This window comes from Prunus persica, chromosome G3 (assembly GCF_000346465.2).
Source record: "Prunus persica cultivar Lovell chromosome G3, Prunus_persica_NCBIv2, whole genome shotgun sequence".
Taxonomy (NCBI): Eukaryota; Viridiplantae; Streptophyta; class Magnoliopsida; order Rosales; family Rosaceae; genus Prunus; species Prunus persica.
This window is the reverse complement of record NC_034011.1, coordinates 26,390,074-26,413,243: the sequence shown is the minus strand read 5'-3', so window position 1 is coordinate 26,413,243 and position 23,170 is coordinate 26,390,074. Positions and strand designations below refer to the sequence as shown.

At 38.4% G+C, this 23,170-nt stretch overlaps 5 protein-coding genes across 5 annotated transcripts in view; 1 reads left to right on the top strand and 4 right to left on the bottom strand.

Moving 5' to 3' along the window:
• LOC18783926 (ATP synthase mitochondrial F1 complex assembly factor 2) lies at positions 395-2,812 on the top strand. The gene is made up of 4 exons (XM_007215593.2): positions 395-1,025; positions 1,457-1,631; positions 2,019-2,296; positions 2,447-2,812. The coding sequence occupies exons 1-4, from the start codon at positions 573-575 to the stop codon at positions 2,552-2,554; spliced, it is 1,014 nt and encodes a 337-aa protein (XP_007215655.1). The 5' UTR covers positions 395-572; the 3' UTR covers positions 2,555-2,812.
• On the bottom strand, positions 4,149-6,370 carry LOC18783993 (succinate dehydrogenase [ubiquinone] iron-sulfur subunit 2, mitochondrial). The gene is made up of 2 exons (XM_020559268.1): positions 5,544-6,370; positions 4,149-4,525 (listed from the first exon to the last, which is right to left on the bottom strand). The coding sequence occupies exons 1-2, from the start codon at positions 6,227-6,229 to the stop codon at positions 4,348-4,350; spliced, it is 864 nt and encodes a 287-aa protein (XP_020414857.1). The 5' UTR covers positions 6,230-6,370; the 3' UTR covers positions 4,149-4,347.
• On the bottom strand, positions 8,646-9,228 carry LOC18781683 (mavicyanin). The gene is made up of 2 exons (XM_007216010.1): positions 9,030-9,228; positions 8,646-8,950 (listed from the first exon to the last, which is right to left on the bottom strand). The coding sequence occupies exons 1-2, from the start codon at positions 9,226-9,228 to the stop codon at positions 8,646-8,648; spliced, it is 504 nt and encodes a 167-aa protein (XP_007216072.1).
• The window catches only part of LOC18782949 (uncharacterized membrane protein At3g27390), a 29,681-nt gene continuing 16,408 nt past the window's right edge, over positions 9,898-23,170 (bottom strand). The window contains exons 2-11 of the mRNA XM_020560555.1: positions 13,527-13,718; positions 12,859-12,967; positions 12,438-12,633; positions 12,208-12,348; positions 11,778-12,089; positions 11,528-11,634; positions 11,304-11,442; positions 10,932-11,127; positions 10,484-10,727; positions 9,898-10,373 (exon numbers count right to left, since the gene is read on the bottom strand). Coding sequence (XP_020416144.1) covers positions 10,112-10,373; positions 10,484-10,727; positions 10,932-11,127; positions 11,304-11,442; positions 11,528-11,634; positions 11,778-12,089; positions 12,208-12,348; positions 12,438-12,633; positions 12,859-12,967; positions 13,527-13,620 — 1,800 coding nt within the window. The 5' untranslated portion in view covers positions 13,621-13,718 and the 3' untranslated portion in view covers positions 9,898-10,111. The remainder of the gene's footprint in view (positions 10,374-10,483; positions 10,728-10,931; positions 11,128-11,303; positions 11,443-11,527; positions 11,635-11,777; positions 12,090-12,207; positions 12,349-12,437; positions 12,634-12,858; positions 12,968-13,526; positions 13,719-23,170) is intronic.
• LOC109948227 lies at positions 19,631-22,946 on the bottom strand. Its single transcript, XM_020560553.1, has 3 exons — positions 22,249-22,946; positions 20,322-20,367; positions 19,631-20,149 (listed from the first exon to the last, which is right to left on the bottom strand). The coding sequence occupies exons 1-3, from the start codon at positions 22,644-22,646 to the stop codon at positions 20,030-20,032; spliced, it is 564 nt and encodes a 187-aa protein (XP_020416142.1). The 5' UTR covers positions 22,647-22,946; the 3' UTR covers positions 19,631-20,029.

Here is a 23,170-nt window from a genome sequence, read left to right as displayed (position 1 = left end):
AAGGGTCATGCTAGGGAGACCAACTTTAGATATCAACTTGTGTACCAACTCTCTAATAGAGGTGCAGCCCACCAATACAATGGATCCCACACTCTATTAGAGAGTTGGTACACAAGTTGGTATCTAAAGTTGGTCTCCCTAGCATTTTCCTATAACCAATGCCACAACTTTTTGATTCAATGATATGATACAACATTTACAATTAATAATTAGCAACCCTTTTGGTCGTTTTTTCTTTTTTGATACAAACGATATTGGGAGAGACAAAATTCGAACACATAATCTCGGTGTCAACTTTTTTTGTCGTTTACAAAACCAAAATGAAAAAAAGAATTTCCCCGAGCACCCAATTAGGCGCCTTGTCTATCCCAGACCAGTTTCACCATATGAGATGGCCCAAGGCCCAATCTGATCTTAAATTAAGGAACTTTAAGCCAAGAATCTCATGTAGTCCAGTTCCTCTTCCTCCTTTGCCCGCAACAGCAAAACCCTACTGAAAACTCACATTACGAAGCCATTTCCACCCGGCTCCAATTGAAATTGGAGAACTCTAATTCCAATCGATTTATTCAATGGCCAATTTACTGATCAACAGAACCTTAAAATCAATCGGAAATTCCAAACTAATCACAGCGCTTTCTTCTCGATCTCGCCACTTCAGTTCCATCGCCGCCATCGAGCAGCCCCAATCCGACGGTCCATCGTCGTCCTTCAGCTTCTCGTCCGATGGCCAAGAAAACCAGAACAATAGAAACAATCAAGATGACAGCATACACATTAAGCCGTCGAGTTCGAGTTCCAAGCACGAAACGGCGTCGTCGTCGGTGACGATGCCAATGTCGTTCATGACGGGGTCAATTGTGGGAAAGAGGTTTTACAACCAAGTGACGACGAGGAAGGCTGATGATGGGAATGGATGGACTGTAATGCTTGATTATCGGACACTCAAAACGCCTTCCAAAAGGCCCCTCAAGCTTCCTACTTTAGCTCTAGCTAAGGCCATTGCTGCTGAGTGGGAATACCAGGTGTGCTGCTTTTATGCCCTATTTTCAACTTAGAAGTTATTAGCTCAAATAAGTTTCACTCAAGCTTGGAAATGGGGCCTTTGAGTTTAATAGTAACTTGGCTCAAATGGGTTTCTCTAAATTGATTTTTTTTTTCTTCTCCTTGATTGTGTTTCTATATTCCTATCTACTTTGGATGTTTTGCATTAGTAATAGGTAGCTCAGTTCAAATTGGTATTTTGAAAGTTGAAAGTTACACAAGTGGGTTCCTTTCTCAATTGAACTTCTGCCCTCCATTCCTGGAGCTCTGTTCTCTGGTTTACATTAAACTTTTTTGTGCAAGCTACTGGAACTACTGCTAATAAAAATGAAAAAACTTTGAGGTTGTGTGTTTTTCTTGACTTGTGTTAAGATGTTTGGTGGTTGTCTTATGAAACTTCAATTATTTTTAGCAAACAGATGGGATTAGGCCCTTCACGATGCCTCTCATGAGACTGGCTTGTACTGCACTGGAAAGAGTTCCTCTCACACGGCCAAAAGTTATAGATTATTTGATGCAGAAATTTAATCAAGATTTAGTCTTCTGTCGCGCACCAGACGACAATGATCTCACAAGCGTCGTCCATGGTATGTTGTTTCTGCATTTGTCTGATTATTTCAGTTTTGAGTTATTTCACAAGCGTCGCATATGTGTGTCTTTTATTTATTCTATTTGAGGAATACTGACGTATCATTATGCACAATAAGTATCATTTCTTCTACATTCCTGCACACAAAGCAAGAAGTGTAATTCGCTCATTCTTGCTCTCTGAGTCTTATATATGATATTGAATTGTCAGTAAGGAAGGCTTTGATGGTTGGCATCATGTAAAGCCCAAGGAACCTTTTGTGGCATTGCTTTGCCTATTCCTTTACAGTTCCAAGCTCCAAAATTGGTGTTTTTTCCTTTAAATTAATATGAATTTCAACAACGTACATTTATTGCTAATTCATAGTGCCTCAATTTTTTTGTAGAACGGCAAGTGGAGAAAATTGATCCTTTACTTGATTGGGTGAAGTCAGAATTTGGCTTCAAGCCTGTTGTGTACTCCAGCTTTTTTGGTGGGAAGCAGGGGGATGGTCTTACAAAGGCTATAGAAACCGTGCTAAAGCAAACAGATGACTGTGAATTAGCAGCAATTGATGCCATTGCATCATCAGCACACTCTCTGATAATTGCTATTGGAATTCATCGGGGGAAGTTACAGATTGAAGAAGCAATTGAGTTGATTAGGCTTGAAGAAGATTTACAGGTTCTTATTGATATACTTAACTACATGCAATCAAATATTCAAATACATACTCTCCTTGGACAACAAAATTTTGTCTGGAGATAATGGATTATGGATTACTTGCTTAACAAGCTCTTGCAAAGTTTTAAAAGCCTTCTCTTATTTTTGCAGGTGGACAGGTGGGGTTTGGTTGAAGGCGGTCATGATGTAGATTTAGCTGATCTCAAGGTACAGATCGCATCAGCTGCTGTATTCCTAGGTCTTTCAAGAAGGATTTAATCTCCATACATAATTTTTTTCCATTCACTTACATTTTAAAATCTTCATAAGAGCTAGGTCTTACGTGGTTTTTTTTTAGAATGTTCACGCCGTTACAGAGATGTAGAACCCTTCCTTGTGCTGCTCAAAATTTTGTGAGCTTGTGTTGTGATCGATGAGGTGAGGTTAAATTAATGTTGTAATAATTGGCATTGGAATGTAAGTGGCAATAAAGTTTTTCACTCTTGTACAATAGGGAGTGGTAGAGCTAGTTTCTTCTATGGCCTGCCTTTTCCCCCAAACCTCTCCAAACTCGTTTTTGTTGATTTCATCGAAGTAGAATACCTTGAAAATAGAGTAAATTGTTTATTTTTAATGCCTCAAACGTAGGTATGGGAAAAACCAAAAATGATATACAAGCAGCCGAAAATTGAAATTTGGAAACGTTCACTTAAAAATTGCAGCAGGGGAAGTGGTATTTGTTATAAGAGGAAGACGATAGTTGAGTTGCCAATGGCGTCATGATGGCTCTGAAAGATAACCTCTACCTGCGGATGGGTTTACTTTGAAAACCTAGAACTCACAATTACATCAAGTCAAGGGTCTTCTCTACAACATAGCACACATAGTGGAGGCTGTTTGCTGATATCGCAATTGCAACAGGCCGTGTCGCAGTCGTTGTTGCATCCTGCAGAAAAATGATGCTAATAAAAATTACTTTGAGCATGTAAATCCTATGATGCATATATCCATCGATTATGTAACAGATCACATACACCTCTGTTTCTCTTGTTACGTGACACCTTGTCCGTTTCATTACGACACGGAGAGGGTGTATGCAACTCCTGGCAGGTAAGTTTCTCTCCCAAGTTGGAGACAGAATCCAGTTCAAGTGAAAATGAAAACCCAAATGGACCAGATGAGGGAGTTTGATTAGATTACCTGTTATAGTAACATATTCAAATGCCTCGAGGTCTTGAGAGTTGATGAGAAAAGGAAGGCGAGTGCCTGCTTGAACAAGCTCGGTCCTCACTTGTATAACGATCATAAAAACCAAATAGCCAGCCAGCAGCAGCAACTTCATAATTACATCGGTTCTGATATATGGGAAGATATAGGACTGATATAAAGATTAGCTTCCCAGTAGGTGAAGTTTTCTCACTAGCAACTGTGTCTATTTATAGGCTTCTTAGCTGTTGGAGTTTAGGAGAGAAGAAAACCTAACCCCTTCTGAGATATGAGTCACACTACGAAAATCTCTACTATACAAACATATATGTATGGATCATCCTATAAATGTGTGAGTGAATACAATGATTTAATCTCTGATGGATATCTATTCTAAGGGGTACAGAACAATCACAACTTCTGTGAATCATACGAAAATTATAAAAGAAATGGCTATGACTTATTTTTCCATTTCTGGTTCCTTATTAGGTAAGAAGAAAAATAAAAAGGTTGATATAATGAAAGTCACAGGTATCATGAAGAAACTTCATGTGATGCAACAGCTGAACTTCATATGGTGTTTTCTGATATGCCAGAGTAGCTGCATTTCAGATTTTTGGATCAACGAAAAGCTTCTACACGCAGAAGCAGAGGGAGATAATCAGAGTCTCACAGCCGAAAGTTCTATAAATACTTATTTATAAACAAAAGCAACAGCCTTCCTTCCCAATTTTATAAAAGGGATGTAAAAGATACAATCAGTTCACAAATTATTTGATCAAACCACATAATTGATGGAACCTAAAAAAATTCCAAGAAAAACTGGTCAAATGCACACACTATGATGCTTGTTAAACTCAAGACACTCAAGCACCAACTCCTAACTGGAGCTGCTTGATATGTGTGATCTGCTTTCCAGGGTTCAAACCCTTTGGGCAGGCACGAGCGCAGTTCAATATGGTATGGCAGCGATAGAGCTTGAACTCATCATTTATCGCATCCAGTCGCTCCTTTGTATATTCGTCACGACTGTCACTTATCCACCTGCATAACACCACAAGAATGATTCAGGATCTAGTGTTTACCTTTACCAATGATAATGTAGAACTAGAAACAAATGCTATATGCAGAGGAGAAATCCCAACTCTATGGCAAGATTCAGATTTTGGGATAGGTAGTCAAGGAACAAACATTGTTTGATAGGCATCCTATCCAAACCACATGAGATTAAGCACTGCAGTGTAAAAGCTAATAAGCCAAAATATCATATGGATTAAGCAATTGTCTCATAGTATTATTTCTCTTTTACTTCTTTTCATAGCAATTTTCTCATCAAATTAAAGCCTTCTGGAGATGGCACCCAGCACCCTCATCATCGCCTTCTTTTCATAGCAATCAAATTAAGCACTGCAACCTAGGTCGTGAGCTCACAGACACTGCAGCTTGGAGTTAGTTTCTATCAACCTAGCTCCTCAAAACTCTTTAAAAAGATAAGAGAATAAGAACTAAAAGCAACTTATTCAATCACTACTCTCAGTGCATAACTAATCAGGTAAATGCTAAAGCGAGCCACAGCTGAAACGACTGTTATAGAATCTCAGTCATTCATCATTCAACACGCAAGACAGAACACTGAGATTTGATAGAAGCAGCGCAAAACATGGCATGAAAATCACATTGAAAAAGAAACACTTCATTTTTCAAGAAAAAGTACAATTTTCTGTTTTCTTTTTTAGTACGATCACAATAAAACTTCCCAATGAAAAAGATAGACAAAACTTTTTGTACCCAAACAACAAATTTACCACCAATCTTTCACATTACACATATACAAACATTAACCTAATCTAGCAAGTCATCCTTGAAGAAAGATATCAAGCAACATCAGACTACAACAAATATGAAAAAGGGCAAAACTTTCATGATCACAGAAGGCAAAAAGGATAATTCCTACAGCGAACATGGTGCGGTGATATAAATCAAAGAGATGATCATGCAAATATATCAATCACCAATCAATATCCCTAAAAAAATTGGGGATTGAGAGAGAGAAATGAATTACCGATTGGCGTGGAGTAAGGCGGCGGGGCCCAAATAAGTCTCCGGGTTCCACCAGTAGCTGGGGCAGGATGTGCTACAGCAGGCACACAATATGCACTCGTACATCCCATCCAGCTTAGCCCTATCCTTCTTGCTCTGGCGAATCTCCTTCCCGGGCTCAGTAGGCGGGCTCTTCCTCTTCAGCCACGGCTCTATGCTCTTGTACTGATTGTAGAAGTTGGTCATGTCCACCACCAGGTCCTTTATCACAAACATGTGCGGCAACGGCGTTATCGTCGTCGCTCCGACGGAAGACGACGGCGCTATCTTCGTCAAGCAAGCGAGCCCGTTACAGCCGTCGATGTTCATGGCGCAGGAGCCGCAGATCCCTTCACGGCAAGATCGACGGAAGGTGAGGCTGGGGTCCATCTCGTTCTTGATCTTAATGAGGGCGTCGAGCACCATGGGCCCACACTCCTTGAGGTCGATCTCGTACTCACGGAGCTCCGGCTTCTTCGGGTTTTCTGGGTTCCACCGGTAGATTGAGAACGTTTTCAAGCTCGTCTTGTCTTGGGCCTTGAGGTCCACTTGCTGGGCCTGGACCTCCGACGCCATGCCCCGCACCACCACATACCGAAACGACGCCGCTGTCGATCTCGATGCAGATGAAACACCTGCGGCTATGGCCCTCCGTATCAACCCCGCCATTGTTGCCTTTCTGGACTCTCTACACTTCCAGTGTTCTTCTACAGGAATACGCAGACACGGAGAAATGGGGAGAGAGAGAAAGAGGGAGAGGGGAGGGGCTTTGGGTCTCAGACTCTCAGCGGTATGAGAAAATGACGGAAATGCCAAAATGGGTTATAAAGCGGGAAGGCTTAGAACAGTTGAGGGTACGTTCGTAAATTTAAATGGAGGGATTAGTTCAATTCCGTGTAGTAATTGGCTGTGTATTCCGTCTTTCTGTGGTGACATGTCCGATCAGGAGCCGTTCGTTTTAGGAGTTAGCGTGGTTTGCTTATGCAGCAGTCGTTTGATTTGTAATATCTGCTTTTCTGAGTTTCTAGGCGCGTGTTCACCATGGAACCACAATTGGATGATTGCCACGTGGCACAAAGAAATTGACCCAACTTTGATGGGCTACTCTAAGCCCCAAATGCTTGTTACGTGGGCCATTCTTTACGGCGAACCTTGATGGTACAAATCCATTTGATGACTGGTACTGCCCGATTCAATTTATAGGCTTTTATTTTTATTTTTTATACAAGCGATATTGGCGGTTGTGAAATCGTGTTTAATTTATTCTTAATCATTTGAGTTACATATTATCACATTTTGTTTTTTGGAATAAACTTTTAAGTCAATGATATGTTGAATTATTGCCCAATATAATACATCCAACAATAATTGAATTTAATTTACATAGACCAATACACGCCGAGCCACAAAACAAATTTGATATGGTGTACATTATGGTAACGTGGATAAGTTTGTTTGAAGAGGGGGTGGGAGGTGGCTAAACATAGTTAGGAAGCGATAATTGGAATTAATTAGAAGCTTCATTGAGATTATTGTTAAGAATTTGTGACAAAGCAAAGGAGGGACAGTTGGGGTACAACAACTACGTGATAACTACTAACTAACTGCTTGGGGTGACGATTTATGCCAGCCATTTGCATGGGTGTAGGCTTTAGGCTTCCTTAATACCCTCAAGCCTCAGTTTTCTTCTCTGGTCATTCGATCTTTCTTTCTTCTCTGAATCCTAACATTTCGCTGCTGCGTATTGCCTGCGAATGGCATCGGTATGTTCTTTTTTCTTAATTTCCAGAATCCATAATCTTATGTATCTGCATTGAATATAGCATTGTACATATATAATTCGGATTCTAATTGTTGTTGTTATCTCTGGCCATCTTGCTCGTTTCTTTGTGATTCTTTTATGCCGAAAAATAGATTGATTGAAACCATTTGTTTCGAAGTTGATTGCGTAGGGTGGTTTCTTGTATCGTTATTTCAGCTGCAACAAAAAATGTGTCATTGTTGAATTGAAGTTTATGTCATATAGCAACTTTTGTCAATGGTTTTGGAGTGGTTAAAATGAAGAGGGTTTCAGATTGAGATTGAGGTTAAAAATGAATGAATGGATGTGCAGCAGGATATTGGACGACCGTTGCCCAAATTTGGAGAGTGGGATGTGAATAACCCTGCATCAGCTGAAGGTTTTACTGTGATATTTACCAAAGCTAGAGACCAGAAGATGTCCAATGGGGCTCCTGGGACTGGAACACCTTCATCTAAACCAGAACCCAACTCTCAATATCCCCCAGAGGTAACAACATTCATTCATTTCAACCAAATTACCCTCACTTTCTATTCGTTCTTCGCCTAACTCTCGGGAATTATACATACATCCATTAATTTGACTGCAGAAAAAGTGGTTTTGCTGCATGTGAAGCTCTCCTGGCTTTGGTGGAGTGAGAATCTGAGATGTTGTAATTGGAGCATTGTGGCATATCATCACAAATTATTAATCCATCCATGCGTGCACTGCTGGCAAAGGACCAAGGAATTTGTGGTTTCCTTCCTTCCCTCTCTGTCTCTCTGTCTCTCTGTGATTGTTCCTTGTTAAACCCCCTTAATTCAATGTCCCCATATTTTTGTATAGTATAAAACATTATCTCAATTTTAGGAAAACTAAAAATTTTCAACATGACAACATGTTTTCACTATTTTTTGTATGTATATATGTATTTGGAAAGATTTGAATGATATATATGTGTTCAAGGCATAGAGTTTCTTTCTAGCAAAGATGGCCAATTTGGATTTTACTAGCATGGCAAGATCCATCGATCGCTGTTTTTACACTTAATTTCCTCTGCTTGAATCTAAGATGCAAAACCATCAAATTTCTGTCATGAAATAGAAGCAAGCGATCAATGCAGAACAAGAAGAAGATTAATGTACGAGCCAAATTAACTAGAGCTTAAACATCGTTTGTTGGTACCTGCTACTACATAAACAAACTAACTAGAATATCTAAACACAGCAACAATACGACCAAATCGAATTAAACATCAACAATCAACATCCTAATTAACATTACACAAACGAATGAAACATGCAACTAGAAGAGAAGACAAGCAACGTAGGACACAACAAACTGAACAAAGACTGAGAAAACCGCAGCACCAGAGCCAGAAGACCTGCGGTCGCTGGAAGGAGATTCCTCCAAGGACATCACCTTAACGATCATGCGCTGTCCTCTCTGGCAGTGCCCAGAAGCTCCACTGATGAAATAGAAAGAGCCGGCGTGGTCAAACAGGTAAACTGTATTTCCAGTGTTGGAGAAGAAGTTGGGGCGAGTTGAATTGCATTTCTTGAACTCTTCCTCTGTCACCTCCATAACAGAGTCCTTCTTGTACTTAAAACCTGCACCAAACCACATACTTATAAAACTATGAAACAGAAAAATAGCATGAAAATGGCATGTGTTTATGCGTCTACGTACGGATGGTGTCGCCTACTAGGAACCGGTTTCCGGAGGCCCAGTCGTTGTAGATTTTGCTGTCATTAGTAGGAGGCACAACCCAATCTTTGGTTCCACCTACTTGGAACTCAAAGGCAGAGACTGAGAAATGGCCAAAACAGATGAAAATGGTCAACAAAAACAGGGTTGCTCTGACACAGTTCATGTTGCAGTTAGCCATATTGGGCAGCTTTTTCAACACAGAAGCTCTCGGTAGTCTCAAGGAGACGATGAATATCAGAGTGCAACAACTAACTGCGGGCGATGTGAGAGAGTTTGAGGTGGAAATGGGGTTAATATAGTAGCTGTGGGAGAGTTAGTTGCTACACTAACATAGGTAGTGGGAGGTTACGTAACCTGAGAAGCTGGGGCTTGCTTTGACATGGTCAATTACTAATTGGAATTTCTTTTATCTTTTTATCTTTTGGTGAGCTAACTTTTAAGTTTGCACGTTCAGAATTATGGTGGATCATGGGTCGTGACTTCAACAAACTTGAACATGGTGTGAAAATCAAAGGTTCTTAATCCCGGATAGCTTACTTCTCTTTTGGTTACATTGGGAGAAAAGAAACCTAAGATTTCGATCCTGGGTGCCAAGCAGGGGGGAAGGGGGAGGGCCAGAACCACTGTGGTAACCCTGCTTCATGTTCTGTATTTGTTGAGTTTAGTGATTCTGGAGCATTTACTGTGTTGTTGGGTCAGTGTCAGATCCAAAACCAGCAGGTGATAAATGAAATTTTGACTGAAAGCAAATTAAGCTGCATAAGTTTATATATAGAATAGAAGCCTTGATATCACAAGCAAAGCACGGATGAGAGCGTTTGTAGAGGTTAGGAGCCAAAGCAATTGTAAGGTATCATATCAGATCCACCAACAACATTCATCTCTTTGCAATTGCAATCATATTTGTATACAGTACATTGAAAAATACATACAGTACATCGAAAAATACATTCTTCTAGGTTAACTACCCTTTGCAGAATGAACAAAAATAATCTCTAAAAAAAACCAATAAGAAGAAGAAAAAAAAGAGAGAAAACAAAGGCTACTTTTAACATATTTCATTATGTGATTGTCACATCATTTACAACTGTTTGTGACTCTGGATCATACCCATGATTGCTTGTTTTGTTTGTAAAACTAAAAGATTTCTGGCTGAACAATCGGGCAAAGGCACTCTTTGATCTTGGAATTGTTTTTGGTCCATCGGTTGGTTTGCTGCTACCATCATTCTGGGCAAGATCATCAGCTATGGCATTCACAAGATTCTCAAATCGACGCCTAAAAGTTGGATACCTTGAGATAGACTTAGTGATACCTTGGAGCCTACATGACATGAGAAATAGGATAAATCACAAAATAGAGAACCAGAGAAAAGAGGGAAAGGGGAAAAAAAATCAGAAGATCCTGTAATATAAGCAAAATTGCATGACTACCTTCGAGCAAATGCATCAAGTTCAGCCTGTTTACGCTCGGATTCAGGTGCTGAGCCAATGTTTGAGTTTTTCAACCTCAAAGGATCACCATTCAACAGAACTAACTTGCAAAGGTAGGCCTCTTCTGCTTCAGAAAGGTTTTCTGCTTTTATCTGGTCCTTGATGATCAACAACGGATTGAAAAACCAATCAAAGAATGTTTCTTTTGGTCTGTTTGAACTAGTCAACTCAGTAACATTGTCACCTACATCAATCAGGTACAAACTTAGTCATCAGTTGTGAGAGTGTTAAATGAAACTTTGTAAAACAACAGAAGTTTGGAGAAACCAATCAAAGAGAGTGTTTGTTTGGTCTATTTGTGCTAGTTATCTCAGTATAGAATTCTATAAAACAAAATTACACAAGTTAACTGGTAAGAGTGTTGAGGGGGGTAAAAAATTTGACTTACTTAACAATATGCCCACCGAATTTGCTTTTGCAGATCGCAGAAGTGCTTGAAGAAGGCAATAAGCTGGTAAGCCAATGCTTATAACTCTGCTCCCTTTACTGGACTTAGCATCTTCAATGTCTTGAAGTGTAATTATTCCTTCAGAAACCATGATTTCCCCATGATGTTTACACTCCTTAAATAAGCTATCCATTAGCTACACGAGCCATGAAAGTTGTTCATCAGCACCTAAACCATAAACTAAATAGGATGTGTTCAAAATTGTACACTTTAGTCCATGTATCATCCAACACATACAGATAATATGCAAACTTGATTCCAGTACGAAGCAGCCATTAAGGCTAAACATAACACATAACACATGCACCATACCTCAAGGGGATTCAACTCAGTGATAGGATTAGTGAATGAAACCGAGCGGGAGGGAACACTTCGGAAGGAGCCGGGCCTTGAGAAAGAGGATCCACGAGAATTGGTTCGGACCAATTTGGCCTTCTTTCGGTAGTTTGGCCTGTCATTATAATAAATCAATTAAATAATGTCAAAGTGCATGAACCCCATATCAAAACCTTAGACTGTAGAGTCTTGACTATAACCTTGGAAAGCAGGATCCTTCTGGCATGTCAAGGATATCATTGCTGTATTCATCATATATCGACAAGGATGCAATGATATAGCATAGCCCCAACCAAAATGAGGACTCCTGTAACCCAAAGGTCATACAATCTCTTAATACTTACGATCTACATGACAAGGACTTAACCAAAAATATCTGAATATACACAGAGAGATACATGCAAGTGACATCAAACAAGTTCGGTAGAGAAAAATTGAGCACAGAATAACCTGATAAACAACCACTCCAGCAAAAGCACCAAGAAAGATACTGGCCACCATTGATCCCAGCACTGCCCCTACAACAGCCAACGGCCAGAGTAGGATAGCAAGACCTGCAAATGGAACACATATTGTTTCCAAAAAAGGGCCCTCCCGACCTATAAGGTCATGAAACAAACGATGCCACCCCTTGAAGAGCATGTATGGGGATTTGCATAGGGCAATACATGAGATCACCGGCATATCAACCATGAAACCAAAGACTGATATTATAACAGCCCCAGGAAGATATAGCACCCTGCAAGAAAGTTGGAAAGTTTTCTGGTGAGAAACAAAGAATGATCATGAGATAAACTGCTGGATCACAAAAGCAAACCACATGAAACTGAAATGATAAAGAAACTTATCATGCAGTTCATCCCTAACTTCCTGGATTAACATCCCGGATCTCATAATATTTTGCATATGGAGGACCTTGTTCTCTCAGGTCATCCATAACCGAGAAGTATGTGTGGTAACAAACATCCCCAAAATCCCTCACAACAGTGAAGCACCCTTGGACGGTGCTCCAAGTTCCATCCTGCAAAATGTTGTGAAAGAAAAATCTCCATAATGGGGCGGACAAGAGCAAACATAATTTATAACACAATTTGAAAATTGAAGACATACGTAAAAGCAGTGGTACAATTGATTGGTCTTCCCTTCTCCAACAGCTTGAAAAGTTTCCATTACTGGTGAAAGAAAGCCATATGCTGCTCCACCCACAATACTTCCAACGATTCCAACCAATGGCCACAAGATCAATTGGACGGGGAGTACAAATATGCAGACAACAATCTTCAGAGCTGGCCCATATCGTTTAGCTCTGCTCATTTTACAAAACGAATACATAAATAATTAAAAAAGAAGAATCACAAGAACGGTTTATCCTTTTGTTGCTTTAACACAACATGAGAACAAGATTCCCAACCCATCCTTCCAAAGTAGCTGGAGAGAGAGAGAGAGAGAGAGAGAGAGAGAGAGAGAGAGAGAGAGAGAGAGAGAGAGAGATTACTAATGAAACAAAGAACATTGAGGCCAAGGGACGTACCTAAACATGCAATAATAAGTCCAGAGAAAGTGTATCGGCCAAAGACCCAATATGATAGCCGAGTTTCCAATTGTCATGATAAGGCAAATTAATGGGCAGAACAGAATACCTGAAATAATTCTGTGATGTTAGATTTGACGTGTTTTCCTTAAGTCATACTCCTTCAAGCAATGTGTCTTAATTAATCAATCCACTCCTAGTTACAACGTTAACAACCCATTTCAAGATAGTAAGCAAGCAAAATTCAAAAATGATACTCAAGGCACAGACTTGTTATTGTACATAGTGGATGAAATCTTATCTCTTCAGACATGGTAATGTAGATAGAAATGTTGTGCAAAAGAAAACCAAACCACTGCCAGGCCCAGCATCAGCAGAAAACAATAATTCGGCAAATGGGAAATGAAAGTCAAGAACCCCAGTTTTATTGGATCACAGGTTCAACGCCAGATGGAGAGGTTACATTGAGCACGTATAAAATTATGATTGGACAGTATTGTGTTGTGTCCTAAACTGTTTTGTAAAAACAATAAAATCCTTGTTTCCAAAATATTATCAATTTCCCATCAAAACTTAGAACCTAATATAACCACATAATCAGTTTTGAGTTAACCAGAAATACCAATTAGCACAAGAAAAAGGAAACAAAGGACAAAACTGATATTTACCTTTAAAGTTGCCACGAAGGAGAAGGCCAATGAAGTAAGGTAGAAAACAGATAAAGTTCCACAAGGAAGCCAACACCCCCTTTGGGGGTTCCATATCTCCCCCCTTACTTCTTAGAACTCAGACTCCTCGCCCAACCAGATCCCCCAAAGTCAATAGAAACAAACCCACCTCATATTCAACTCGAATTCAGCCTGCAAACAGTAAAAATCTCGTTTTTAGTGGCATAAAGAGCAGAAAACCAGAAACTACACAACGCAGGTACACGACAAGTATTTTACAAATACTTTTGGAATTCGAAAATAGTTTTCAATGTCCACAAAAGAATTTAAAAGAATTAAATATTATTTATGAAGTAATTTATGAAATTAATTAAAGTATATAAATACTAATCATTAACTAAAAATTAATTATTGATTAAAGTAACTAAATAAGGCTAAGATATTACGTAATTCCAAATATCGCTCTAAACAAAGTAAGTTTGTACAATTTGTTTTTAAAAGTCCATCAAATAATGTAAAATAATTAATAATTAATTACTATAAATTGAGTAATTCATGAAATTAATTTAAATATTTAAATACTAATTATTCACTAAAAATAGAATTAAAATAATTAAATAAGGCTAAGACATTTCTCAATTACAAAGATTAAACTAAAGAAACTAACTTTTTTTTTTCCCAAAAAAAAAAAGGTGACCTTTCCCTGCGAAATCCGCTGGGACATGTATTTTTGATGGGTTTAGCCGTGACAGGTTCATGGTGACAAAATGAGTCTTTGGGAAGGTTATCCCCGCAAATGCGTCCAGATAAATCTCTCCTTATGAATTTCATCGGGAAAGGTCACTAAATTAATGTTTCTAGTTTTTTTTTTTTTGATTTTTTATTATACAAAATGAGATTGTTTGATTTAATAATTGAAATTAAGTAATATGTTAGTCTTATTTGATTACTTGAATTATGAATTATTTAGTGAATAATTAGTATCTTAATTAATTTCATAATAAATACTAATGAATTATATTTATTTATCTGAAATAATTTTTTGGAGTTTAAAATTATTTTCACTTTCCGAAATTGTTTCAAAATATGGTTTCAATTAGTATTCCGAACCCTAAATTTAAGTCTCGAAGCAATAGTCCTAGTTTCCGAGAGTTATCTCGTTTATGGTTCATACTAAGATGGATGCAAATAATTTGTTCAAGAGTTAAAACAAATACGTACCGAAAAAAAATGATAAAATAATAAAATAATAAAACTTCAATAGAGCAAGGCATCGAAGGGTTGAAGAATGAGATTCTGTTGATCTCCAAACTCCAACACAAGCTTGGATATGATATTATTGGGTTAGTTTCACTGGTCCTTTATGTTTGGCTGCAATTTCCCATTGTCACCTATCTTTCTTCAGTATCATTGATAATGTCTGAGCTCTTCCTATCCTAGTATGCCGAAGTCGGGGACTATTGATTTCATTTCTAATGGCAATGGGTGTAATGATTAGATCCAATGAGAAGAGCAGTGCATTGGGCTAAACGCTTCAATATTATTCAAGGTGTTGCTAGAGGACTTGTTTATCTCCACCATGATTCCTGTTTGAAGGTAAGTAATATTCTGTTGGATGAGAAGATGAGCCCAAAATTTTCAGATTTTGGATTGGCACGTATCTTTCAAGGGACACAGAATCTAGCACACTCTTAGAAGGTTGTGGGTTGAATCTCGATGATAATGTGCAGCAGGAAACAAAGTATTTCTCTTATTGTGCAGCCTGAAAGGGTTTGTACCTAAGTCACATGAGGAATGGAGCAAAGGAGACAGGACTGCAGGGTGCGTGAGGAAAACAAAATTGTTTTGTGAGAGTAGTACACAAGCAAGTCAGTCACTTCGAGAGGAAAAGGAGACGGGTTTTGAAGATGGTACGGTTGAAACTACCATGAATATATCACGTCTTCGGATGCTGAAGAGTGCAAGATACAATGCCTAAATAATTGTTCTTGCTTGGCTTATGCATACGTTAGTAACATAGGGTGTTTGGCCTGGTCCAACGACCTTATTGATATACAATAGTTTTCCTCTGGCGGAGATGATCTTTTTATTCTCCTAGACAGTACAGAAATAGGTAAATGATGATAATATTGCTTGCACAGCTTTAAGTAGAAATTTATTTTCTTTTCTTTCCTGTCCCACTGTTTGCATTACAAATTCATTTTTTTCAGACGAAGGAAATTGAACCAAGTTAATTGTCAGCCTGATCACAGCTATTGGTTTAGTATCTTGGGTGCCATGGTGTTTGGTTTGCACAGCTTGCGAGCTAACCAAAAGGGTAAGAGAGAGAGACAGAGAGAGAGAGAGAGATGCAATTCATCTGTGTTAGCTAACGAAGAAATTTTGATGGTTTTATCTGACTCGGTATTTGATTGTTATATTTGCCAAATCAGGAAAAGTCAAAGTAACCACAAAGTTTTTTAAATTGACTGATAATACTGAGACTTCAGGAGACACACTTCAAGAATATATTAGAAACCAAGATCCATCGGAGCTATTCATCTATAATTTTGACAGCTTATTAATCGCTACAAACAATTTCAATATCACAAACAAACTTGGGAAAGGGTGGGATTTGGTCCAGTTTACAAGGTGAGTTTTTATTTTGCCTTCTATCTTTCTAAAGGAAAATATTGTATCACAACAGCTACAATTCTATACAACTACAAGATAAGGATAAGAATGCAGTGACTGATTTGTAGGTAGGATCTACAAGAAGGGAAGGAAATAGCAGTAAAAGACTACCTAGTAGCTCAGGGCAAGGCATAGAAGGGTTGAAGAATGAGATTCTGTTCATCTCCAAGCTCCAACATAAAAATCTTGCTAGGATCATGGGCTGCTGCGTCAAAGATGAGAAGTTACTGATTTATGAGTTCATGCCAAACAGAAGCTTGGACACTCATCTATTTGGTTAGTTTCACTGGACTTTATCTTTGTAATTTGCCTACTTTACTCAAAGCCACAAATGAATTCACTTGAACTAAATGTTCAGGGCACAAGGAATCAAAATTATTTTCGATTGATACACAGAATCACTGAATTATTTTCAATACACAAACAGTCAAGCAAGACATCCTGCAGATTTAATGCTCATAACTGAAAAAAACTGAATGGTATAATACTGTTGGAATTTAAAAATGAGTATTAATTTCCTATGATTTAAAACTTGCGGCGAGTATTAATTCTATATACATGGATTCTGTGGCAACATAAAAAGAGAAGCTGATTAGAGTGCCTCAAAATGCAGCTTTATGGACAACAGCAGTGGAATAGAAACTTATATCTGAAAAGGAATTGGGTCAAACAATTGAGTATTACCATATGCCACCAGAAGGTTGGGGTCTGCATGTGCATCAACCAAAACCTGGAATCCTATCAAAATTAAAAAACAAATAAATAAACCAAAACCCGGAAAAGGATAAGGAAAGATAATTAGAAATCATATTGCATGCAATGTGTTTTTGGACTCGGGAAATAGAAATAAAGAGAGTCCTTGAGATTTCAAACTATATAGCATTGTTGCCCTCTCATTACTCTTCTTATTAACGATACTTAATTCACTTTAACATATCATAACAGAAGCATATGTCCGCATGCACAATCAAGAAGGCTACAGACCAGGTTTCGAACCTGATAAAATGGCTCCAACCTGTGCAGTTTCCATCCATGAACTTGATAGCCTGGATCCATTCCACAAACCACTCCTCAATTGCCCGAACACGTAACATAACATAAGAATCATACAACAGAAGTAAGCAGGAAAGGAGAAAAATAATCAATGAAGCACATAAATCCAGTTCTGCTTATTCCATGATGATTCATAGAATAAATAGGGGATAAAAGATATTACAACACAAGCCACGCGCACCTGTTACTGCTAGAACAGCTTTTAGCACAACATTTTACATTTTAGTTTCCTACATATTAAATCTAAGCAGAGATCGATGATGTGTGTCTATAAGAATTAACAAGTGATCACTGAGAGGGAGACTGGGTATGATCATCTGGGCAGGGCATATGTAAAGAATAATATTTAATTTATATATGTATAGGAATAGGAAAAATAGGATCATGTTTTGACATAAAAATAAAATCATTAAAGAAAAGCTTTTAGCTGGGAAATGCACGCTTGTTATAAAGTAATTTACTTGGAAAATGTTGTGCCCGCCCGTATGCGTAACGAAATAAAAGTGACAACAAAGAGATTACATATAGCTCTCACTCATCTAGTAGTTAATTAATCTGTAGTTAGTACCACTAAACTCTGATCCCAAAGGTATAATATCGAGTTAACTACAGTCAAACTCATCTGTTTTATCATTTTTAATTAATTTCTTTTCTATTATATAATGCTATAATTGATCCCAATATATTGGGTTGAAGTGAATTTCTTGGATCACAATTTAGTTCTCGAGGCTGCTGCTTTTTGATTGCATTCAAAGTAATGTGCTGTTATAAAGGATCCAACCAGATCGATCGGTCGATCAATGCTGTGGAAGACATATAAAAATATAGAATCTAAAGGATACCTTGAAATACAAAGTTATTTAGGTATAAGGTACTATTACTCATCCACTCAATATTTTCACATAGGCCTTAAGCAAGCTCATCTCCATCTCCCTGATTCTCTCTCTATCTCATACACACGTGTGTGCAGGCACGTATATATATTGACGCATACACTCAGAAAACTTCAAAAGATCCATTGCTTTGAGAATGGATATGATTTCCCTTCTTAAAAATTCACAACTTTTGTAAAAGTAGTTTATAATACGAATGAAGTACCTTAATATGTGGGAGGTGTAAGACTAATAATCTTGAGTCTCAACTCCAACCTCCATTCTTCTTTCTTCTAAAGACTTGATGATATGAGTATATATGATGCTCCCATGCATGCACCCAGCTTGCCAAGCCTCTAGAAGAGGAACACCAAGTACAATGATCCCACATGCATGCATGTTAATTTTATGATCCCGTAGAGAACATACTAATCAAGCCAGCTTCTGCCTAAGGAAAACCAAGGCACGTATATCATTCTGATCTATCCCCGCAAAATTTGGGGTATATAGCTTTGTTATCTCTCCCTGCAAAGAGCCCAATTAGTTCAGGCTCTGTACTAGGAGGCATTCTTTTGATCTTGTGTTAGGATTAAACTCAAGATCGACAGCAACTACCTAGAAAACGAGGGGGAAGAAAACAAATAAATATTATCAGTTTTAACTTAATTCTTTCGCACGCTACAAGTTTCTTCATGATTTTGCAGTCTTTATAGGAAACATGAAGGAATATAAGTCGCAGGAAAACCAAACAACCAGAAAAAAAAAAGAAAAGAATAAAGAGCTTATAGACTATAATTAGGAGGAAAACCACATTAGAAATGAAATTATTTTGCTCAGAAAACCATATATTATTTATAATTCTTAAGATTGTTTACTTTTCTCGGGCTTAAATGCACAAATAGTTAAACAAGAGAAATCCGCTAATGCAACTTAAAAACACCAGTAGCAGTAGTGCATTGTTTTCTCATTGATGAGCAGCATAATCACTAGGATATGAAAACCCTCCCCTCGAAATAAAGAAATTGAAATAAGCAGGTCCGTAGCTAATACAACAATTAATTAACATCTTACCATGTATTGTTCCAGCTGAGCATCATGGCTGCAGGTCTTCTTTCATTATGTCATGATAATCTCCTTCGTTTGGGTTTTGATGACTCGCGCACTTCCAGCGGGTATCGGCACAGGGGACACAAGTGATTGGTCTGCAGCCACGGGACGATGCAATCTTCATGAAATTGGTGTAAGCAGGGCAAGCGTTTGATCGTCATTGGTGGATGGCGATGATCAACCCCTTGACCTTGATCTTCATCATGATGATCATCTTGAGAAGCAGGGACGACATTAATATTATCAGAGTGATGAACAAGGAGGAGGCCCTCCATACAAATAATACATGCGGACGACGGGGCCAAAGTAGGATCATCAAGCCTCACATTCTCCAAGCCCTGAATGGATGATTGAGCTGCAGGAATAAGCTTGGCCCTGTATGCTTCCGAGGATTGCCCCATAACCCTATCAAGGATGTTGTTGTCGTGGTCCGACCTCAGAATATCAGAATATCCTCATTAGCACTCTCGCTTCGCTCGGAGCTTGCACTGAACCCTTGATCACCCCCTTTATACAGCCACCCCGGTTCCACCCTCACGCTCCTTTGTCTCGAGACTCTTGACATATTCTGGTTACCTCCAAAGAACAAGTTTTGATGGCACAGGTGGCAGCTACCATACCTTTCAATACCAGAGCTTATCCGGGTTTCCTCGTCAATTTGAAATGCTTCCTCCACGAAGGCATGGATCCACACAGCCCACCATTACGTGACGCAGTGAAAGTACTGAGTGACAGACCTTGCACCATGACTAGAATATCCTAGAATTGTTCAAAGCTTTTATTTCTTTTACCAATTGTTCAAAGCTTTTGTAATAAATAGCCTAGAATTCCTCCAGATTTACAAAATTCGACACTAACTATGATCCCAACATGCCAAAAATTGAATCGAGAACCATTCCTGTTACAGACTAATTGATCCTGCACAAAGGTTAACAACCAAGCAGACCCAATTAGCAACATAAAAAGAGATTCTGTGGCAACATAAATAGAGAAGCTGATTAGAGTGCCTCAAAATGCAGCTTTATGGACAACAGCAGTGGAATAGAAACTTAAATCTGAAAAGGAATTGGGTCAAACAATTGAGCATTACCATATGCCACCAGAAAGTTGGGGTCTGCATGTACATCAACCAAAACCTGGAAAAGGATCAAGAAAGATAATTAGAAATCATATTGCGTGCAATGTTTTTTTGGACTCGGGAAATAGAAATAAAGGCAATCCTTGAGATTTCAAACTATACAGCATTGTTGCCCTCTCATTACTCTTCTTATTATTGATACTTAATTCACTTTAACAGAAGCATATGTTCACTTATATAATCAGCCTCGGGATGGGACATCAAACCTCAGTGAGCTTGGTAAGAGGGAGGGAGGAAGATGAGGGAGGAGAGAAGGGAGTTGTTGACTGTCATCGGAGGGAGCAGCGCAAGGAGTTTGACCTCATGGATTAAAGAAGTTAAGGAATTAAAAATATTTTAGACATGAAACTGAGGGATGCACGCGAGATTAGATTTAGGAATGGAATTGAATTGGTAAATTCAAAAAAGTCGCTATTGGGTTGGTATGGTAACTTTAATAGGCAAAAAGCCTAGTCAGTTGTGCAAATTAATACATGATATGCATTCCCCTCTCGTGCCAGTTGCAAATTGCAAATGAGATTATGTGCCTTTTCTTAATATAATACAAGGTCTAAGTAATAAAACAGAAATAACTGACAGCGTCAATAACCACTTCCACTATAAGTATTAATTAAGTAGTAATAGTATACACAACAGAACAGACACAGAGCAGAGGGCAACACAATTTGAACAGACACAAAGGAAGAATCCAGCAGCTTTCAAAATTACAGGAAGATTACTGCATAAATGGCTCACACAATTTGAGCAGCACAAGCTTTGGCCATCCACAGCAAGACTCGAAATATTACAAGTTGAACACAGCACAGCCGTGAGAAGCTTTGCTCTCATTCCCAAAATCCTATCATTTCTCCACCTCCAGATATGATCCACAATCCCAGCCAGCCAGGCAAAGCCTTTTTTACTACATAACATAATGCACTTGTTTACCTTTCCATTGAGCAGCACAGCAGCCCAATTAACAAAGATGAGACCAGAAATGATCCCATATTCACCACGCACTCTAGAGTCCTATATATCATCATCACAAAAGGAGCAATCAAAGAATTAGTGCTCATGAGATTCCAGCAAAATCTGACACAAAACACACAATCTAATAGCCTATGGAGTCTATACAAGTGCTCCTAAGTGCTAGACAAGGATTCTGTCAAGAGTTGCCTGCTTACCTTTGTTAGCTAACCAAAGGATGGAAAGCTCCTCCCTCAACATTATTGTTGCTAATTCACATCAGACAGATCAGCCCAAGCTGTCATAGGCTCCCAAGCACAAGCAGTACTATAGAGTATAGAGATACATGAAGCAATTCTCCTAGAAATACATTGCAACTGTAAACAGCTTGGCTAAGATTTAGCGTTGATATGAGTTCTCCAATAGTCACTGCTGTCATTTCATTATCCTATTTAGGTACTGGCAGTGAGTAACCTTGAAACTATGGCTAGCTTTGTCATGATCCTAGACAAGCCCAGCTGAAAAGTATAAAACCCTTAACAAGTGTCAATCTTGAATATTTTTGCACACTTGTTCTAATCCATATTTTTAATATTTTCAGAAAAGATTGAAACTTGGGATTTCAGAAAAGATGTCATTTTCAATTGAAACCAGATAACGGAAGGTGGTAACTGGTAAATTTGAAAAACAAAAATCACAAATTGAGAAAACAAGAAACTCCAAGAACATGATCGCATTCAGTTATAATACCCGCGATGAGCTAATCTAAAAAGCCAACTGATTACGATATTACAGCATCACCCAAATCACAAAACAACACAAAAGAATCAAGAACACTGTCTTGACTCTGAAGTTTAATGACAGGAAACAAACTGATAGCATTCTCAATCTGGTGTTCTAATGGAAAATAAAGGAAGAGGAAAGAGAATCGTACCGTATCAACTGACCAGAAGACAATTGAGCCACATTCTCCTCAGGCTTGCGTATTGTCGTCTTCACGATCTCTTTCTCTTCGTCTGTGTTGCTCTTGAGCTTCTTCCCCTTCCTGAACACGAAACATGTGCAATAGCCCATGTTGCTCCAACGGAGATGGAAAATGTTGTCAAAAATCCAAATAAATTTTGAAAAAAAAAAAAAGAAGATAAAAAATGGGAGAGCCAAATTAAGCACTCTACATTTGTTCACAGTGGCGCACACAACACAACCCAACCCTTTTTTGTATATGAAGGCAACCGAAACAGAGGGCTCGCAATTCCCCAAACACACAGGCTTCAAAGAAACGACGTACCACGGGACGAACGAGAAGAAATGGGATCTTTCTCTAGAACCCATGCTGTCGCTTTTAAGATGACGTCACCATTCACACGTTGTCATTCCTTTTCTTATTTTTTTTTTATTCTGAACTTTTGGATTGGTCAACTTCTTCTTCTTTGACATTTTTCTTCTACCTACTTCCTGATATTCTACCCTTTCCTCTTCCTTGCTAATAATAATAAAAATTAATAATTGTGCTAAAAGAGAATAACAAATTATTAATAGTATATACTCTCTTTTGGAATTAACAATTTATATTTATTTATGCCGGATACCTTGACATTATTATATGTAAGTAATATGGTGGATTTGATTTTAATATCATAGACGTCAAGTGAAACTCATTCAAAATAAATATTGAATCATTATTTATTCTCAAGAGGATATGAGAAGACTTGTTGGACACTTGTTCAATATGACACGTCCGGCTTAGCTATTCAACCAAAATAAATAAATTTCTAGTGTGCTCGATACACTTTGTTTAATGGAACATACTTCCCTCCTTTTATGTATGTAGGAACTTCCACATTCCTGTTAATAGC

Coding starts and splice junctions, on each gene's coding strand:
- LOC18783926 (XM_007215593.2), top strand. CDS start 573: ATGGCCAATTTACTGATCAACAGAACCTTAAAATCAATCGGAAATTCC. Junction 1,026..1,456: donor CTGCTGAGTGGGAATACCAG/GTGTGCTGCTTT, acceptor AATTATTTTTAG/CAAACAGATGGGATTAGGCC. Junction 1,632..2,018: donor TCTCACAAGCGTCGTCCATG/GTATGTTGTTTC, acceptor ATTTTTTTGTAG/AACGGCAAGTGGAGAAAATT.
- LOC18783993 (XM_020559268.1), bottom strand. CDS start 6,229: ATGGCGGGGTTGATACGGAGGGCCATAGCCGCAGGTGTTTCATCTGCA. Junction 4,526..5,543: donor GCCTTACTCCACGCCAATCG/GTAATTCATTTC, acceptor GGTGTTATGCAG/GTGGATAAGTGACAGTCGTG.
- LOC18781683 (XM_007216010.1), bottom strand. CDS start 9,228: ATGGCTAACTGCAACATGAACTGTGTCAGAGCAACCCTGTTTTTGTTG. Junction 8,951..9,029: donor CCTAGTAGGCGACACCATCC/GTACGTAGACGC, acceptor GGTTTGGTGCAG/GTTTTAAGTACAAGAAGGAC.
- LOC109948227 (XM_020560553.1), bottom strand. CDS start 22,646: ATGGGTTCTAGAGAAAGATCCCATTTCTTCTCGTTCGTCCCGTGGTAC. Junction 20,368..22,248: donor TCTTCTGGTCAGTTGATACG/GTACGATTCTCT, acceptor ATCCTTTTCCAG/GTTTTGGTTGATGTACATGC. Junction 20,150..20,321: donor CAACTTTCTGGTGGCATATG/GTAATGCTCAAT, acceptor ACCTTTGTGCAG/GATCAATTAGTCTGTAACAG.